The sequence below is a fragment of the Aythya marila genome (assembly GCF_965140915.1).
Source record: "Aythya marila genome assembly, chromosome: 2".
Taxonomy (NCBI): Eukaryota; Metazoa; Chordata; class Aves; order Anseriformes; family Anatidae; genus Aythya; species Aythya marila.
In genome coordinates this window covers 68,159,554-68,173,975 of record NC_139043.1, presented here as the reverse complement: position 1 = coordinate 68,173,975, position 14,422 = coordinate 68,159,554, and the positions used below count along the sequence as shown (strand labels likewise).

Genomic DNA, 14,422 nt, shown 5'->3' with positions numbered 1-14,422 from the left:
CAAGCAGCACTGGGTGTGCGATGGCGAGCAGTTACCCCAGGCTGAGACCTGACGGCAGCACACCCCCGGGGCCAGCCCGTGCTGGCCGGAGCCGCACCTTCAGCCCTACGCCATGTGCGTGGCTGCAGGTACCGTGCTGCCAGTTGTGCCTAACGCGTGGCTTCCACGCTGTTTCGGGGCACCCTCACGCACCGCTTTATTGAACATCGGGCATCCTCACAAGCCCCTTCACCGAAGCTCGGGAGCCCTCAGAAACACCTCTCTGACAGTCGCCCGTCCCCTCCCGCCCGCCCCCAGGGGCGGGAACGCCGGGAAGGCGCCGCCCGGCCCGGCGGCAAGGTCGGCGGGGCCCTGCCCAGCGGCCGTTCCGTTCCCTGCGCTCCGCTCCGCTCCGCCCGCCCGGCCGGGGGTAGCCGCGGGCCCGCCGATGGCCTACGACTGGGTCGGCCTCGGCTACGCCGCGCTGGTGGCCTCGGGGGGCATCATCGGCTACGCCCGGGCAGGTGGGGGCGGGCCGGGGGCCACACGGCGCCTCGGGGGAGTTGTATTTGTACATTTGGTTGTTTATTTATGCGTGTATTCGGGGGGCGGGGGCGGCTCGCTTGGCGTGTGCGCGCCCGCTAACGGCTTTCTCCTTCCTTCACCCAAGGCAGCGTCCCGTCTCTGGCCGCCGGGCTCCTCTTCGGTGGTTTAGCAGGGTTGGGGGCCTACCAGCAGGCCCAAGATCCAAAGAATATCTGGCTTTCTCTCGGTAGGTGTGCTCTGTGTTTCTGTACCAGGCGTGCCTGGTAGCGGTGCGAGTGGCAGCGCTTTTTCTAGCAGGTATCTTTATTTGTGCAGGTGTTGTAAATGGCGGCAGGGCCTCCTGCCCATAGCAGGAGGTGTCTGTGTAAGGTTTGTAGGCTCTGAAACCCCTCGAAGCTGGAAATTCAGTGAGAAACACCTCTCTCTGCTGCCAGACTTGATGCCACGTTAGACTGATGCAGGTGCATGGAATGCACGTGAGCCGTGGCTGCAGAGGGGTGCACAGGCATCTCTGTACAGCATGTGCTTCAGTGTGTCCCACGCTAGGGGAGAAAGCCTGAAGCCTCCAAAGGGAAGGAGGGAACGGTGATGTACTCTCCTTGTTTACAACAGATGGTAGGAGAAGTTGTGGGTTTAGCTGGTAGTAAACCCCTCAGGTGAAACAAAAGGCTGCAGGTGTGGCTCCAGCTGAGCTTAGATTGGTCACACTACCTCATAAGTAAATCTCTGAGAAAAGAACTTCCTTTTTAGAGGAGAAATGTACCTTGAGGATATACTTTACCCTGTCTGATAGAAACTAATGTGAAGCTTTTATAACACCTGCCTTTATTCTTCAAAGAAATGGCAGCCCTGTAACTTTTTATGTATTGATTGGATTTGTTCCAGAGTTAACAATCAAATAATTAGGAATCATGTTTAAAACATTAGTTGCTCTTTCAGGTTGATCCTTTGGCTTGTTGTTATTTGCTAATTCGTATTTCAAGTGGGGTTTTATGTCTCAAGTTATTGTTGTTAAGCCATTAAAAAAATGAAATGTACTGTAGCTCATACTTACTGTCGACTCTTAATCTTGTTCAAAGCTAACTTCTATTGCATGAATGTATGTAGGAATGTGGCATTCAAATCTAATGTCAAAAGGCAACTATTAATTTAGTTCCACCTTTCAGTTCCGAAGGTCACCAAGAAAGGGGCAGTGTAATAATATTTGGCTCCCCCATAGTGATCTTTGTCACTGTCCCACCCTTTTGGCCATTTTGAGGATATCTGTATTCAAGGAAGTAATCATTCCCCTTGCACAAATAAGGAGAAATTGAAGGGGAGCTAGTAATTTGCACAGGGGATCAGAGTTTTTCGGTGTTTAGGCAGTGGTCTTAACTCATTAGAACTACTCATCTCTAATGAGCAGCAGAGTATGCTTACCAAACTGCTGTAAAGCTTTCAGCTGCTCTGCTACTTAACAGAAACAAGGAAAATGTTTACTTCTGTGGGGAGGAGGGAGGCATTCCTGCCTGTGTATTTGTGCCTGCTTGGCACTGTCAATTGCCCTGACAGTGCTGTGCTGGTGCTTCAGACCTGCTTCCCTCACGTAGTCCTGACTGCGCTTCTCTTTTATCAGTGGCATCTGGAACCTTGTCTGCTGTTATGGGAATGAGATTTTACAACTCCAGAAAAGCAATGCCTGGGCTGATTGCTGGGGCCAGGTAGTCACCTGTTTTCTGTTCTCATCCACATTTTGAATAAGCATTTTATTTAACATATACATGCCTTTAAACAAAAATATTACATGGTGAGTCCTGTGAAAAATGAAATCTTATGTTGGAGTTCAGCTAAATTAAATCATATCAAGTTTTCATGTTGTTTTTCAAGATTTTTTGCTACCCTTGCTTTTTTTTTTTTTTAACAAATATTCTGTTCAACAGTATACTGATGGTTGGACGGCTTGGATTGCAGATGATGGAAAAACCTCTTAAGCCATAAGTCTATCTTCGAGTGACTTGACGCAGATCATTAAGAAGCCTGAAAATGCAACTGCCTGAATGTACCACGCAAAAAAGAAAAGGCACTGCTGACTGTGCACTGTATTTTTCATATCCTAACGCACATGGGTCTGTCTTTAAAGGACATAAACTGAGAACCTGTGTTGTCTTCCAAACTGGCACTTATCTCAGTATCTAAATTATGAAGCAAGAAAATAAGAGTGTAGTATTAGTTCAGATGCTTGTTCTGCAGATGACTGTAGAAAGAGGCCTCTTGGTGCTTTTGTGTGCTGATAGGAATGAAGCTTAAATATACATGTGGACTTAAAATCTGAAATCCTTTGTACTTCTGAAACAATAGGAGACAAGTTGCCAACTTGTTGCTAATACTGCCAATAACAAATGTGTTTGTTCTGTCACCTTTCCCCTCCCACTTCCCTGACAGCTTATCTGCTCATCACGTTTGTCAGTCAGGGCCTTTTTTCTGCTAGGGCTGTTAGAGCCCACAAAACAATCATGGAGCAGGCTGTCAAGTTGCTATTGTGATACAATGAAAGTAAATTCCTTACTTAGTTTTTCATGAGGAAAAGTGCCCCGCTTAATGTCATTCATTTCACTTTTACATACTATCACTGGTAAGAGAAATAAAAAATGTGCTTCATTAGATAATGCTGAATTGTAGTCATAGCACTTGCATTTCATGAGAATTAAAATGTTATTCTAAATAAATGAAGAAATTATGATTACAAACTTACATTCTCTGCAACGGTTTTCTTTAATCATTCATCTGGATTGATGCAAATTGGTACCTCTTATGTAGGGTATCTACATGTATTTGTGAATGTGAATTGTAGAAGTTATCCTTGTTCCATTCCCTGAATATAGGGACTTTTAAGTTTCCTGAACTGGTTGGGGTGGAGGGGTATAGCCAGAGCAAAAAAGCATCTGCTTTATATATTCATACAAGTATTTAATTGTTGTGTTTTTTTGTTGTTTTTTTTTTTTTTTTCCTGAGAGAAAATAATCTATTTCAGATTGGAAAAAACTCTCAGTGAAAGTTTATTTAAAGACTAAAGGGCTCAGATGATTCCCTCACAAGTACTCTGTTGCCTGAAATCATTCTAAATATAAACTTGTAGTGCAGCTGGGAGCTATGTGTGGATGGTAATATATCCCTTCCTGGTACTATCTGCCTTATGTCCCTTTCTGCACAGGGCCTGAACTTGGCGTTCACAACCTCTCTTCTTTGGTGTATGGTACTGCGAGCAATGGAAGTGGTGGGATTGATCTATTAGGTTAGATAGCTTGTAGGGCCTCATTTGTTCAGAGTTCCCTAAATACTGAGCCAGTACCTCAGCAGGAGGATGACAACGTACATATTTTTTTCTTCCCTTTTTCCTTCCTTGTTGGATAATTTTATGCTCTGGACATGGATGGGAGCAGCGGAAGTGGGAAGTCTCTTCCCATAGGAAGAGGTGAGAGTTTCAGCAAAACAGGCAGGGCAGTGACCTCCCTGAGGATGGCATGGTCCCTGCTACCTGAGCAGGTCATGAGATCGCATCCAGTGGCAGTGTCTGGGGTCTGCCACAAGTACGGGGATTTGTCTAGCAGGTTGCAGCAATGAGGCAAGGTCGGGGAGGCCAGGAAATCAGTGGATGGGGTTGCAGTCAGTAGGGACATGGCTGGGCATGGGCATAGCTGCAGCACAGCTCCCCGAAGGACCAAGGGTTGTGATCACTGCTGCTACAGAGCGCAGCTGCCAGCAGCCTTGTCTTGGGCCACACAGCTTGGGTTACAGCTGGCCTTGAGCACAGGCAGAGATCAGCAGTTTTCTAATTGTGTAATGCTGGTCTCAAATCAGGTAACTTGCAAGTCTAGGCAGCAGTTGTCCTTTAATGGACAACAAGGCAATGAAAAGCAGGGAATTCGACCAAAGAGTTTATGCCTCGCTGCTGTTTCATGTGCTGTGGAAAGCAGTAGCCTGAATTGAGAACTGCTGCTGGAACTCTTTGTTTCTATTTCTCACAGTCAGGAGAAACAGTAAGCCAAACCAAGGGAGGATCAGAGTTTGACAGTTGTGTACTTTTTATCCCCTTTGAGTGTATACTAAACTTCTTAAGCAGTAGCTGGCATTTCTGCACTGAAAGGGTTTGTCAGTGGATCAGGGTTAAGGTGGCTGTAGAGAGCCTTATTAGTCTCCTACTGGTTGCAAGAAAAACTTAACACTTGTCATGCTTTGATTACGGGCAAATCAAGACCGTTGTGGTTATGTCAAAATAGTTTCAATGTCCATTAGTATATGGTAAGGATGGTGAGCTTCTTCTAGCCATATTTAATACAATAAGTACTACATTTTTCTATTCTATGTAAATATTAGTGAGCTATGGCCACATAATTAGTTGCTTGCCTAGACTGTGACTGTAACTAACTCACTGGCATCTTGTACTAGAGATGAGTGATGGATTTCTCTTGTTTTTAATTGTAAAACCAGTGCATTTATAAAACAGCACTTCTACAGATAAATTAAGGTACATTTAAATAGCATATGAAGGCCTGCTAGCAGTAAGGGAATAACAAATACTTGAGAGTAGACCCATGGCAAATGAATTAAAGTTTCTAGTGTGTTACTAACTAGATACTCCTATCCCTGTACATTTCTTTCAGTATTAGTGTTTTGTTTAGGTGCTGCTTTTATAACAAACCATATAATTTTTTGGTACAACAGCTTAAGATTAAATTGACATACATTAAGTTATGTAGCCCATATATTATGGCACATTAGGTCAACAGTAGAAATTGAAATTTTATATGTAGTTATAAAAATCATACAAATACTTCTCTTTTTACAATGCCTAAAGTAATCATTAACAGCTGTACATCTTTAAAGAACATACTAATTTTGCACTTGAAATTGGCAGGGTTTATGTAATTACTAATTATGTAATGACAGTCCAAAGCATCTATTCTGAATGCAACTGTTAACAGAATTAGCCTAGGTCAACATGTGAAAAAAATTATTGTACACTGTAAGGTCTTTTGCAGGATGTTACTGTAAAACTTACCACAGAAGCCAGGGAAGGTATGGCATGAGCATATACATTGAGGTATTGCATTAGTAAAGTTTGTGTGTGTTTTAAGGGACTTAAGTTAGCCTTTGAGAGCTAAAGCAGAAAGTAACCTCTTTGAAGAACAGCCTGATTCAACTTCTTTAAAATAAGGGGAAGTCTGTAAGACGTAAAAACAGGAGTTTATGGATCACTTAAGCCTTTTTGGCTAATTCAACATTAAAAGAGCTGGTGAGACTGCAGTGATTCAGGCTCCTTTAAACATCACTGTGACACACCTTTGACAGGGGAGATGTAAATCTCCACAGATCTTCAACTGAAAACAATCATAATTTAATTTTAACAGTAGAGTCTAATTTTAAGCTTCACTACAGCTCAACAAGTGTAGCATTTGATAGTAGTTTAGCTATTTTCCAGTCTTGCTGTATCATCCTGGGCCAGGTTTTCAGACCTTGTATAGTGTTTGTCAGTGGATAACTTATATCCAACTATACAGAGTTGTCATTGCTACTATAAACATTTAGATGTCACAGACCATAAGTACCTCTTAGGTGAGTTCTGAAATCCTTGTATGACACTGTGTTCTTCCAAGCCCACTCTGTACTTTCACTCTCATCTGCCTAGTAAGGAACAAGCATTTCACCTGGAAGCCTGGTGCTGCTCAGATTTAGCCCTGCTTCTAGCTGCTTGTGTATGTGAAAACAGCATATGTCAGTGGTAGACATCGGACCAAGAGTACGCTCCTCTAAGAGTATTCTGTCAGGAAGTGGATCTATAGAGAAATGTCAGGTGAAATCTACTCCTCATTAGCTTAAAATACTCAGATTTGGCAAGATGTTACACAATGCTTCATGACATCCTACTACATAGACAATATTTTAAATAATATTTTGTAAATTATTTTTCTTCCACAGGTAACAGAACCCAAGGTCTTTTTTTCCTTCTTTACTATTGAACAGTCTTAAGAAAAGTTGGAGCAAATATGCAATTCAGGTTTCCAGTGCAGGAGAACTGAACACAGCTCACACAATACCTGCAGAGGATGGCATTTTCTATCTGTGTCCTCCATATTTGGCCACCCAGTCTGTTCTTCCATGTACTGGCTGAACTGTTGGTGCACGAGTTAAAATATTCATGTTTTTTGCTGCTGAATTGTAAGTAGGACCTGGTAATGCACGGGCAGCTTTGTTTTTCCAGGAATAGTCTGAAAGGAACCAGAAGTCAGAATCAAAAAAGCGTTTCACTACTTTCACTACAGATTTGAATGAGAGCTGAAAGCTAATGTGCCATCTTCTTCCTTCCCTCCCTCTCTCCTCAGAAGTTGTTTGCCAGTTCCTAGGTGGGAACAGGTAGCTCAAAAGAGCAAGTCAGCAAAACAGACAGCATGCTTAGGTAGGACCATATCAGATTGGTCTATCATAGGCCCTTCAATTAAACAATTCACTGTCAGTTTAGGGCCTTATTATTTCATCTGAAGTAACTAGAGAAGTATTCTGTTGGGTTTGGACAATGGCGCTAAGTTTTCTACTCACAAACCACAGAAGGATGGTTTAGTCTCTGACATGCTATCTATGCTTGTTTTCTGATAAGGCTAAAGTTTCCTAGCATTTTTGTATCTTACTAGTAATTCTCTTCTACTGGATACCTACCCCTTCTACAGGGATTGTTGTAGAAAACACCAAGACAGAAATTCAGTGAAACCTCATGATTACGCCTACAATTCTATCTCCTGTCATAAAGCTGCTACAGAAAGGAAATGTGTTTTTTTTTTCCCTCTTTATCTCAAATATTTGAAAAAGCATATAATAACAACTTCAATAAACTCATTACATCTCAAACAGCCTGTACTAAAGCACAGATTCTGAAGACCCTCTTGTTCTGAGATTTTATGCATTTTATTTCCTTCCTGCTTAGCTAAGGACTGCTGGTGTATCTGCTGGTAATTTCCATTTCTCTTTTGATTTAATAGGTTCTATTCTAAATGCTCTTCCCTCCCTCTCCCTGCCCCCCCCCCCCTTATATTGGCATCCATCGGGTCTCCCGCACTGGTAGTAGCACACTACCACATTCCTGGCCTTCTTCCTCAGACTCTCCTTTTCTGCATTTCAAATAGACACTGCTGCCTCAAGCTTACTAAAGTGATTGCCCTGTTGCAGGGGCTGATAACCCATGTTTTTATTCATGTTCATCACCGATTCTGCTATTTTCCCAAGCTTCTAAAGCTAGTTATTCAGAATCTCTCTTATGCAAACTTTTGCTGTACACTACCATTGTTTCCTTAGCATTCCTAACGTATGTCCTGCCATTCTTTTCCTACTTTCATAGTTCAGTCTTGTTAGTTATTACTGATAGGTTTTGTTTTGTTTTAGTTAAAGTGTTATGAATAAAAATAAATGATTGTTTTTGTGCTTGCATATTCTGTTTCTTGTGGAAAAGCATGTATGGTATTTTTCAACACTGGGTTGAACTTGTTAAAGTACAGGTGAGAATCAAGGCATTTAAGAAAGGGGGAATCTCAAGAATCTGAAACTGAGGGTCAGGTCATCCCCATCTCTTTGAAAACAAACACCTTCTCTAATGTTCTTTTTTATTATAAGCTGGTATTCCCTATCTTTCATCAGTATGATTCTGGCATATCCTCTCTGTTGGCAAGGAAGGTCACTTTTCTTGCGTCTTGCATAAGTTTTCTGAACAAAATGCTATATTTTCTATTTAATATATTTAACTTATTGCATTATAAATCTCTGAACAAACAAAGGGAGCAAAAGCAACTGAGAACCCAGTTTATTTCAGTTTGGATAATAGAAAGCAAAGGGTCAACAAAAATGTTAATGTTCAACTATAGGAGAGAGAAACTGCTGTTTGCTTCACCTTTACCTCTCTTCCCATGCAGGCCTGTGGATTTTAGGCTAAACATGATTAGTTTAAGCAACAGGATTCTTGCTCTTTCTCCAGGACATGGAAGACTTTTTTTAACTGATCTCTGTCTGCCAGCCTTTCTGACTTTTACTACATTTCCATTTCTAATTACAGATTAACACTGAATTTATTTCCCTTTGGATCACTTAAGTAATTTCTTTTCATTCTCACTGTTCTCAGCAATCTAGAAGTAGCTGTGGATTTTGTCCTCCTGTGAACTTCCTGGTCCACACAGTGACGAATCAAAACTTGCACTGGTAAATTTCAGATAATTAAGTGTAGTTTTAGTCTTCCCTGGTGGATTCCTGATCAACCCAGGCTCAGAACATTAATTTAGTTAAGTGTATTTTATATCTGCATGCCATCTCCTTTCTTCCCTCCCTCTCTCCTCAGAAGTTGTTTGCCAGTTCCTAGGTGGGAACAAGTAGCTCAAAAGAGCAAGTCAGCAAAACAGACAGCATGCTTAGGTAGGACCATATTAGATTGGTCTATCATAGGCCCTTCAATTAAACAATTCACTGTCAGTTTAGGGCCTTATTATTTCATCTGAAGTAACTAGAGAAGTATTCTGTTGGGTTTGGACAATGGCGCTAAGTTTTCTACTCACAAACCAATTTTTCTTGAGCACTTCTGTTTGTCTTCTCTGAATCAGGAACATATCAACAAAGAAACATTATCCATACCATAGAATATACAAGGTAACTGTTATATTCAGGATAGTTTCCTCCATTCAGTTAAAAACAATATGAAATCTATCTTTTAATGTGTTTAAGGTAATGTACAGCTAGATCACTAGTATATCATAACTATTCAGAACTGGTCACTGCATTCTTGTTTGGCTTTTACCTTGTATAATGTACCAGCGTTGAGATTTTCACTCCAGAAAGCACTCCTGTGATATTTCAAGGGTATAAGAACAGTGTCACCTACTGAGATGACACTCAGACTTGCATAGCTAACATAGTGAAGATGAAGACACAGTGAAAGCCTGTCTTAAATCACCACCACAGAAGCTGCTGACCAACCAGAAAGGGCTAGTAAATAAAAGAGCAATTAATTTTAATTTAGTGCTTGTACTGTATCTGGGACATTATTTGTGAATTTATTATTTATTAAGTCACCGGAGGAAGGTCTTTGCTTTTTTTTTTTTTCCAAATAGTTGAGGCCATTATAAGCATGGATCAGGATCATCAATTACATTATACTGATGAAATACATGGGTATTTCAAGACAGCCACATGCTACATTAAAGTCACCGTCATGAAAAAATCCTGCAAATCGTTAAATAGGAGTGTTGTTGTTTGTTTTATATTTTTTGTTTTTAACTTGCATTTATCTATTTTTCATACTTACTGGTTGGTGACTAATGTTTCCTAATAGCTACATAAATCATGCAGTTATATTTATATCCAGTCTACATGACCACTTACTATTGAGTTGTGGAGTTACTTTTTTTTTTTTTTTTTTTTTTTTTTTAGCAATTTTATTTAGCCTGAATGTCTAATAAAAAGTAGTTTAGCAACTTTTCCACAACTGGAATAACAAAAGGGTTGCGCATTTGTTTACTTTTACCTAACATCTAATAGCAGTTGTTTATTCGGGTATTATATCATGATTCCCTCTAGATACCTGCATTCAAATCATTTAAGAAAAATATGCCTAATAATTTTACTTACAAAACTTGAGGGAAGACTTATTAAAGGATAATAAACATTTTAGGAAGCACACAAAATTAACATTTATCGTTTCCTTAGATATATATGTTAAAAGGATGTTTCTTACCTGATACAGATGGACAAAGATGAGCTAGCTGTATCCGTTGTCCAGCTGATCCAACTTCTTTTTTATGAAAGGAAGGGATGTATCCTCCTAATGGGTTGTAAGCAGCACCTCCTACAAAGTCAGGATTTCCTGTTGACATCAGAGTTTTAATATTTTCAGTTACATGCAGAAAACCTTGCCTGCTTTTTATAGACACTTCAAAACACCTTTGCATTAACACAAATAACGAGTGTGAGAGTTCTTTAAGAACTCCCTAGTGCTTGCCTATTGGCAAAAGTACTTATTCTTTTCTTTGTATTGTAGTTGGACCCCTTAAGGTGCCTAACAAACTACATTTGCATATACTCTAGTATGTCTGATCCTGTGACGCAGTAGGACTAAAGACAGAAAAACAGTACGAACATTTCATTAGTACTTTCATTAAACTTAGATCGCACAGCAAAGCTTTATACCGAGCTTAGAGAAGATGAGATCTTACCTTTTACTTACAGTTAATTAATTTACTGGAAGCTAGTTTAAGTATTTCCATATTTGAAAATCGGTGCTCAACAGTAGTCTTGCACTCAACATATTTGGCTTAAGTCTATCCAAAATAGAAACAAAATCCTCTTGTGGTAAGTAGTACCCCGTATGAAGGTGACTTAGCCAGGTTCAAAAATCTTGACCCAGTTCCCCTTGCCTTTGGACTCTGGCTGGAATTTTACTGGGCCTGGTTTTGGTCCAGATCTTTTTTAAAGCAGTGCTACCTTGAAAAGATTGACATAATCATCTTCTTTTGGAAGCTGAGAAACGTCATTCATCTGCACACAAAATTAGTACTATGTTATTGTACAATAGCTTTGGATTCTGTTATAATTTAACACTGTGCTCCAAGCAAATTTCTCACCTTCTCCAACTGTATCATTATAGGGACAGACTTAAAGACTGTGCTGGCACAACATCTGAAGAAATGTGCTTTCTCTGGTGTTGAGGTTCCATATTGAGTAGTATTACATTTTATGAATTACTAGATGATAGTAGTTTTGACCTTTATCAAGTGTGAACACTTTTATTAACATTTAGGTTGGTTTCAACCATAGTTTTGGAAAAATACACAATGTGTGAGCTGACAAAGTTTTCCTGTCTCTGGCCCGTGTGCTTGCAAAATGCTCCTCTTCACAAAAACACCCCCAGCTCTCTGTGTTAATATCAGAGCTCAGTGCAGCAGACCTATAAACTGCAAAATTGGTCATCTACCAACCCCCAAAGTATCCTCAGCTAATTACAGCTGTGTTGTGTCATTGTGTACCTTCCTGTTTAAGAACACTAACAAAAAGCATTCAGCTGACTTGATTTCGCCAGTCTCCCCAAGCTGTCTGTTCTGTAAGTCCTGTGAATAGTTGGGTCTCTATGGGACTTCCCTGTGTATAGTTCATGCCAGTCTCCAGTGCAGTAAAGAATGACACAAGAGTCCTGGTGAAAAATAAAACTTTAATAAAGTACTCAATTAAAATATGACTTTCTTGCCGTTTTAAGTTGTTCTTCCTTTTCAGGAATTTGCCTGAAAAACAAAGCAATGCAGTTTTAGGATTACATTCACCTGTCTAAGCACTTCTTAAAATTCTGAAATCTAAAAGTAAGATCATGGCAGGGCTCAGACCTCAAAAAGACTATTCCCGCCTGTTTCTTATCTACAGCTCAGCAAAGTTGCATATCTGTAAACTAAAAAACAAACAAACTGCTGAACCATTTTTTCCCTTCCCCTTACCTCTTAATGCCTGATGTACTTTATGAGCCCTTCTTCAGCAAATAGTAGAGGGCAGCCCAGAAGAAGAGTCTCAGTGAAACTGAGAGGTCTGGAGGTATGATCTTTTTGGATGAGAACAAAGGAAGAAAAGTAGAAGTTCAATACAGAGGAGTAACTACAAATATTTTTAAAAAAATCTTAAAAGCACATACTAAATTGTTCCTTACCTCTGACCACTGCTGTACAAAAGGAGTTCTTGCTATTCATCCTTCAGACATGCAGGAGGCCATGATGACAAGTGCAAGTGTGGCCTGGGCAGTATACCCTACCTCAACACATACCTGGTTCTTCACAAAGAATAAAGCCACTGAATCATCTGAGCTGGGTAGTGAGTTGAAGGAAAAAGAAGAGCTATGAATCATTGCAATGAGATGTACCACAAAGGTACACACCTGAGGTGCCAGAAACTGAGGGAGAGGTGAAACATTCCAGCTTAACACTGCTTGCAGTGGAGAGTGTGTTTAGGCACAAACTAGGCTGTTTGGAAACCTGTTTCTACTCTCTTACACTGAGGTTAACTCCAACAAAATCTATGCAATCACAGTTCTGTAAAATCAGTGTAATAGATAGAAAATTGGAATGCAGTTAGTGGGATCGGTTCTTTGCCATTATCCAGCAACAGTGCAGTTGCATGCTATGCATTACAATTATGGTAATAAAATTTACTTTATCTTTTAAAGTGCTGAGAATCCAGAAGAAAAGTTAGGAAGTCACTTACTGGAACATTCAGATGTTATATAAAAGACTTCAGTAAGTACATACAGTCAGTTTACTCTTTCACATTTCAAAGAGTGTGCTGATGCAATTCAGGTTGGGCTGCACGTAGGGGGAAATCACTTATCCTACTCAGGTATAACAGCACGCACTTAATTTGGTTTCAAAGCAAATACAAAAGGTGAAACAATTCTGTCAGTATTAAAAACAAAAACAAAACAAAAACACCCAACAACAGAGGGATCTTAAATACATGGATGTGTTTTACTTGAGTTTATCTTACTACTCCAAAGAGTAAAATTCACAGTAGCAGCAGTTTTCCACACTATGTTACATTATGGTAAATGAGATTGACCTCTGCTGTTTACCTGCTTCTGTGTGTCACAGCAAGAGTTGTTAAAACATAGCTCATTGGTAAGTATAGCCTCTGCCTTAACTCCCTCAGCCTAGAGAGGCTTGGTCTAAAGCAGACATAATGAACAGGGCAAAGTTTGACAAAATAGATTACAACTGAAAATGAAGTATGTGATTATTTGGAATCTGCACTGCAAGTGCAATTTTTAGAAGAAAACATAAAACAAATATGAAATGTGCAAAGAACCAGGCTATAGTTGCTATAAATTACCTTTTGGATCCTCTAACTTTTCATTCAACCTTTCTTTGCATGATAGTTTTTCAATTGGTATAATTAAGTTCTCTTCTGTAGAGAAGAAAATGAAAAGGAAGAAAAAGATGGAAAGACAGAACTTTAGAAAAAGTATAGAAAGAATCTGGCTAGATGATATCAAAGAAATGAGGAAGAGCAAAGCAAGAAAATAAACATCTGACATTTTTCTTGTTTCACTTCTATGTTTTTACAAGCAGGAAATGTTACTCTGTCTAGTTATTTTATAAGGGCCATTCTAATAATGGAATGAAAATGTAGTTTACCAACAATGCAGTCATATGCCAATCACATAAATACATAAATTCCAAGTTTAAGCATTCAGGCATATTTGCAAAGCTGACTGATCATAACTTTACCATTCTTCACAAAGCATTTGTAACCATTTGCTTTCATCTTATTTCACCCTAGGGAAATGTCATGGGTAAGAAAAATAAAACACTTAAATAAACTAAATTTAGTTACTAGCATACTACACAGCAGTGTCAGTATTCAATCCTGTCATTATAAAACAAACAAACAAACATGATTGAAGTGCTATATTACCCTGATCTGTGCTCCAACTATTCTTGTTTTCTGTGTGTCTATCTTTAACGTTGCTTCCTGGGTATACGAAATATACTATTATTTAAGATGTTGATGGAAATAATACTAAGAATTTTCAAACACATGAAATTATCAGTTTTAGATTTTTTTTTTTTTTTTTAATTATTATTATTTTTGGTAGATACTCAAAGTAACCCAGTAAGACAACAGGGGGATTTTTACCATTAAATTAACTTAGATGAATGCTATGTTCTAATTCAGTAGGTAGCTGTCTAGCTTTCTAATACATAGTTTCAGAAACAGCTCTTGACCTTTTTGTGCCTCTTTCAAATGCAAGAGCATTTTATGAATAAACTAATTAATTCTAAGGCACCCTGACACAATGTTTCTGAAAATAAAAAGGTACATATCATAATTGCTTGGAAAAAAAAAAAGTCTCTTCTAA

At 39.5% G+C, this 14,422-nt stretch overlaps 2 protein-coding genes across 16 annotated transcripts in view; one reads left to right on the top strand and one right to left on the bottom strand.

The window, feature by feature from the left end:
* Positions 1-315: 315 nt before the first annotated feature.
* LOC309874762 (transmembrane protein 14C-like) lies at positions 316-3,266 on the top strand. The gene is made up of 4 exons (XM_082753267.1): positions 316-503; positions 650-751; positions 2,141-2,225; positions 2,445-3,266. Exons 1-4 carry the CDS (start codon positions 428-430, stop codon positions 2,500-2,502), a joined length of 321 nt encoding a protein of 106 aa, XP_082609393.1. The 5' UTR covers positions 316-427; the 3' UTR covers positions 2,503-3,266.
* A 1,552-nt stretch (positions 3,267-4,818) lies between these two features.
* Positions 4,819-14,422, bottom strand: part of MAK (male germ cell associated kinase) — a 30,847-nt gene continuing 21,243 nt past the window's right edge. For 8 of the 15 annotated variants that reach the window (XM_082753932.1, XM_082753926.1, XM_082753928.1 and 5 more), the window contains 2 exons: positions 10,268-10,396; positions 4,819-6,770 (listed from right to left, as the gene is read on the bottom strand). In XM_082753932.1, the coding sequence (XP_082610058.1) occupies positions 6,619-6,770; positions 10,268-10,396 (281 nt within the window). In that variant the 3' untranslated portion in view covers positions 4,819-6,618. Of the gene's footprint in view, positions 6,771-10,267; positions 10,397-10,464; positions 11,808-12,014; positions 13,468-14,422 lie in introns of those variants that run through there. The other 7 variants (XR_014316956.1, XR_014316958.1, XR_014316960.1 and 4 more) reach the window with 7 other exon arrangements.

What these genes read in the sequence shown, in the direction of transcription:
- LOC309874762 (XM_082753267.1), top strand. Translation starts at nt 428, where the DNA reads ATGGCCTACGACTGGGTCGGCCTCGGCTACGCCGCGCTGGTGGCCTCG. An exon ending in CATCGGCTACGCCCGGGCAG is followed by an intron (nt 504 to 649) that starts GTGGGGGCGGGC and finishes CCTTCACCCAAG; the next exon opens with GCAGCGTCCCGTCTCTGGCC. An exon ending in GAATATCTGGCTTTCTCTCG is followed by an intron (nt 752 to 2,140) that starts GTAGGTGTGCTC and finishes CTCTTTTATCAG; the next exon opens with TGGCATCTGGAACCTTGTCT.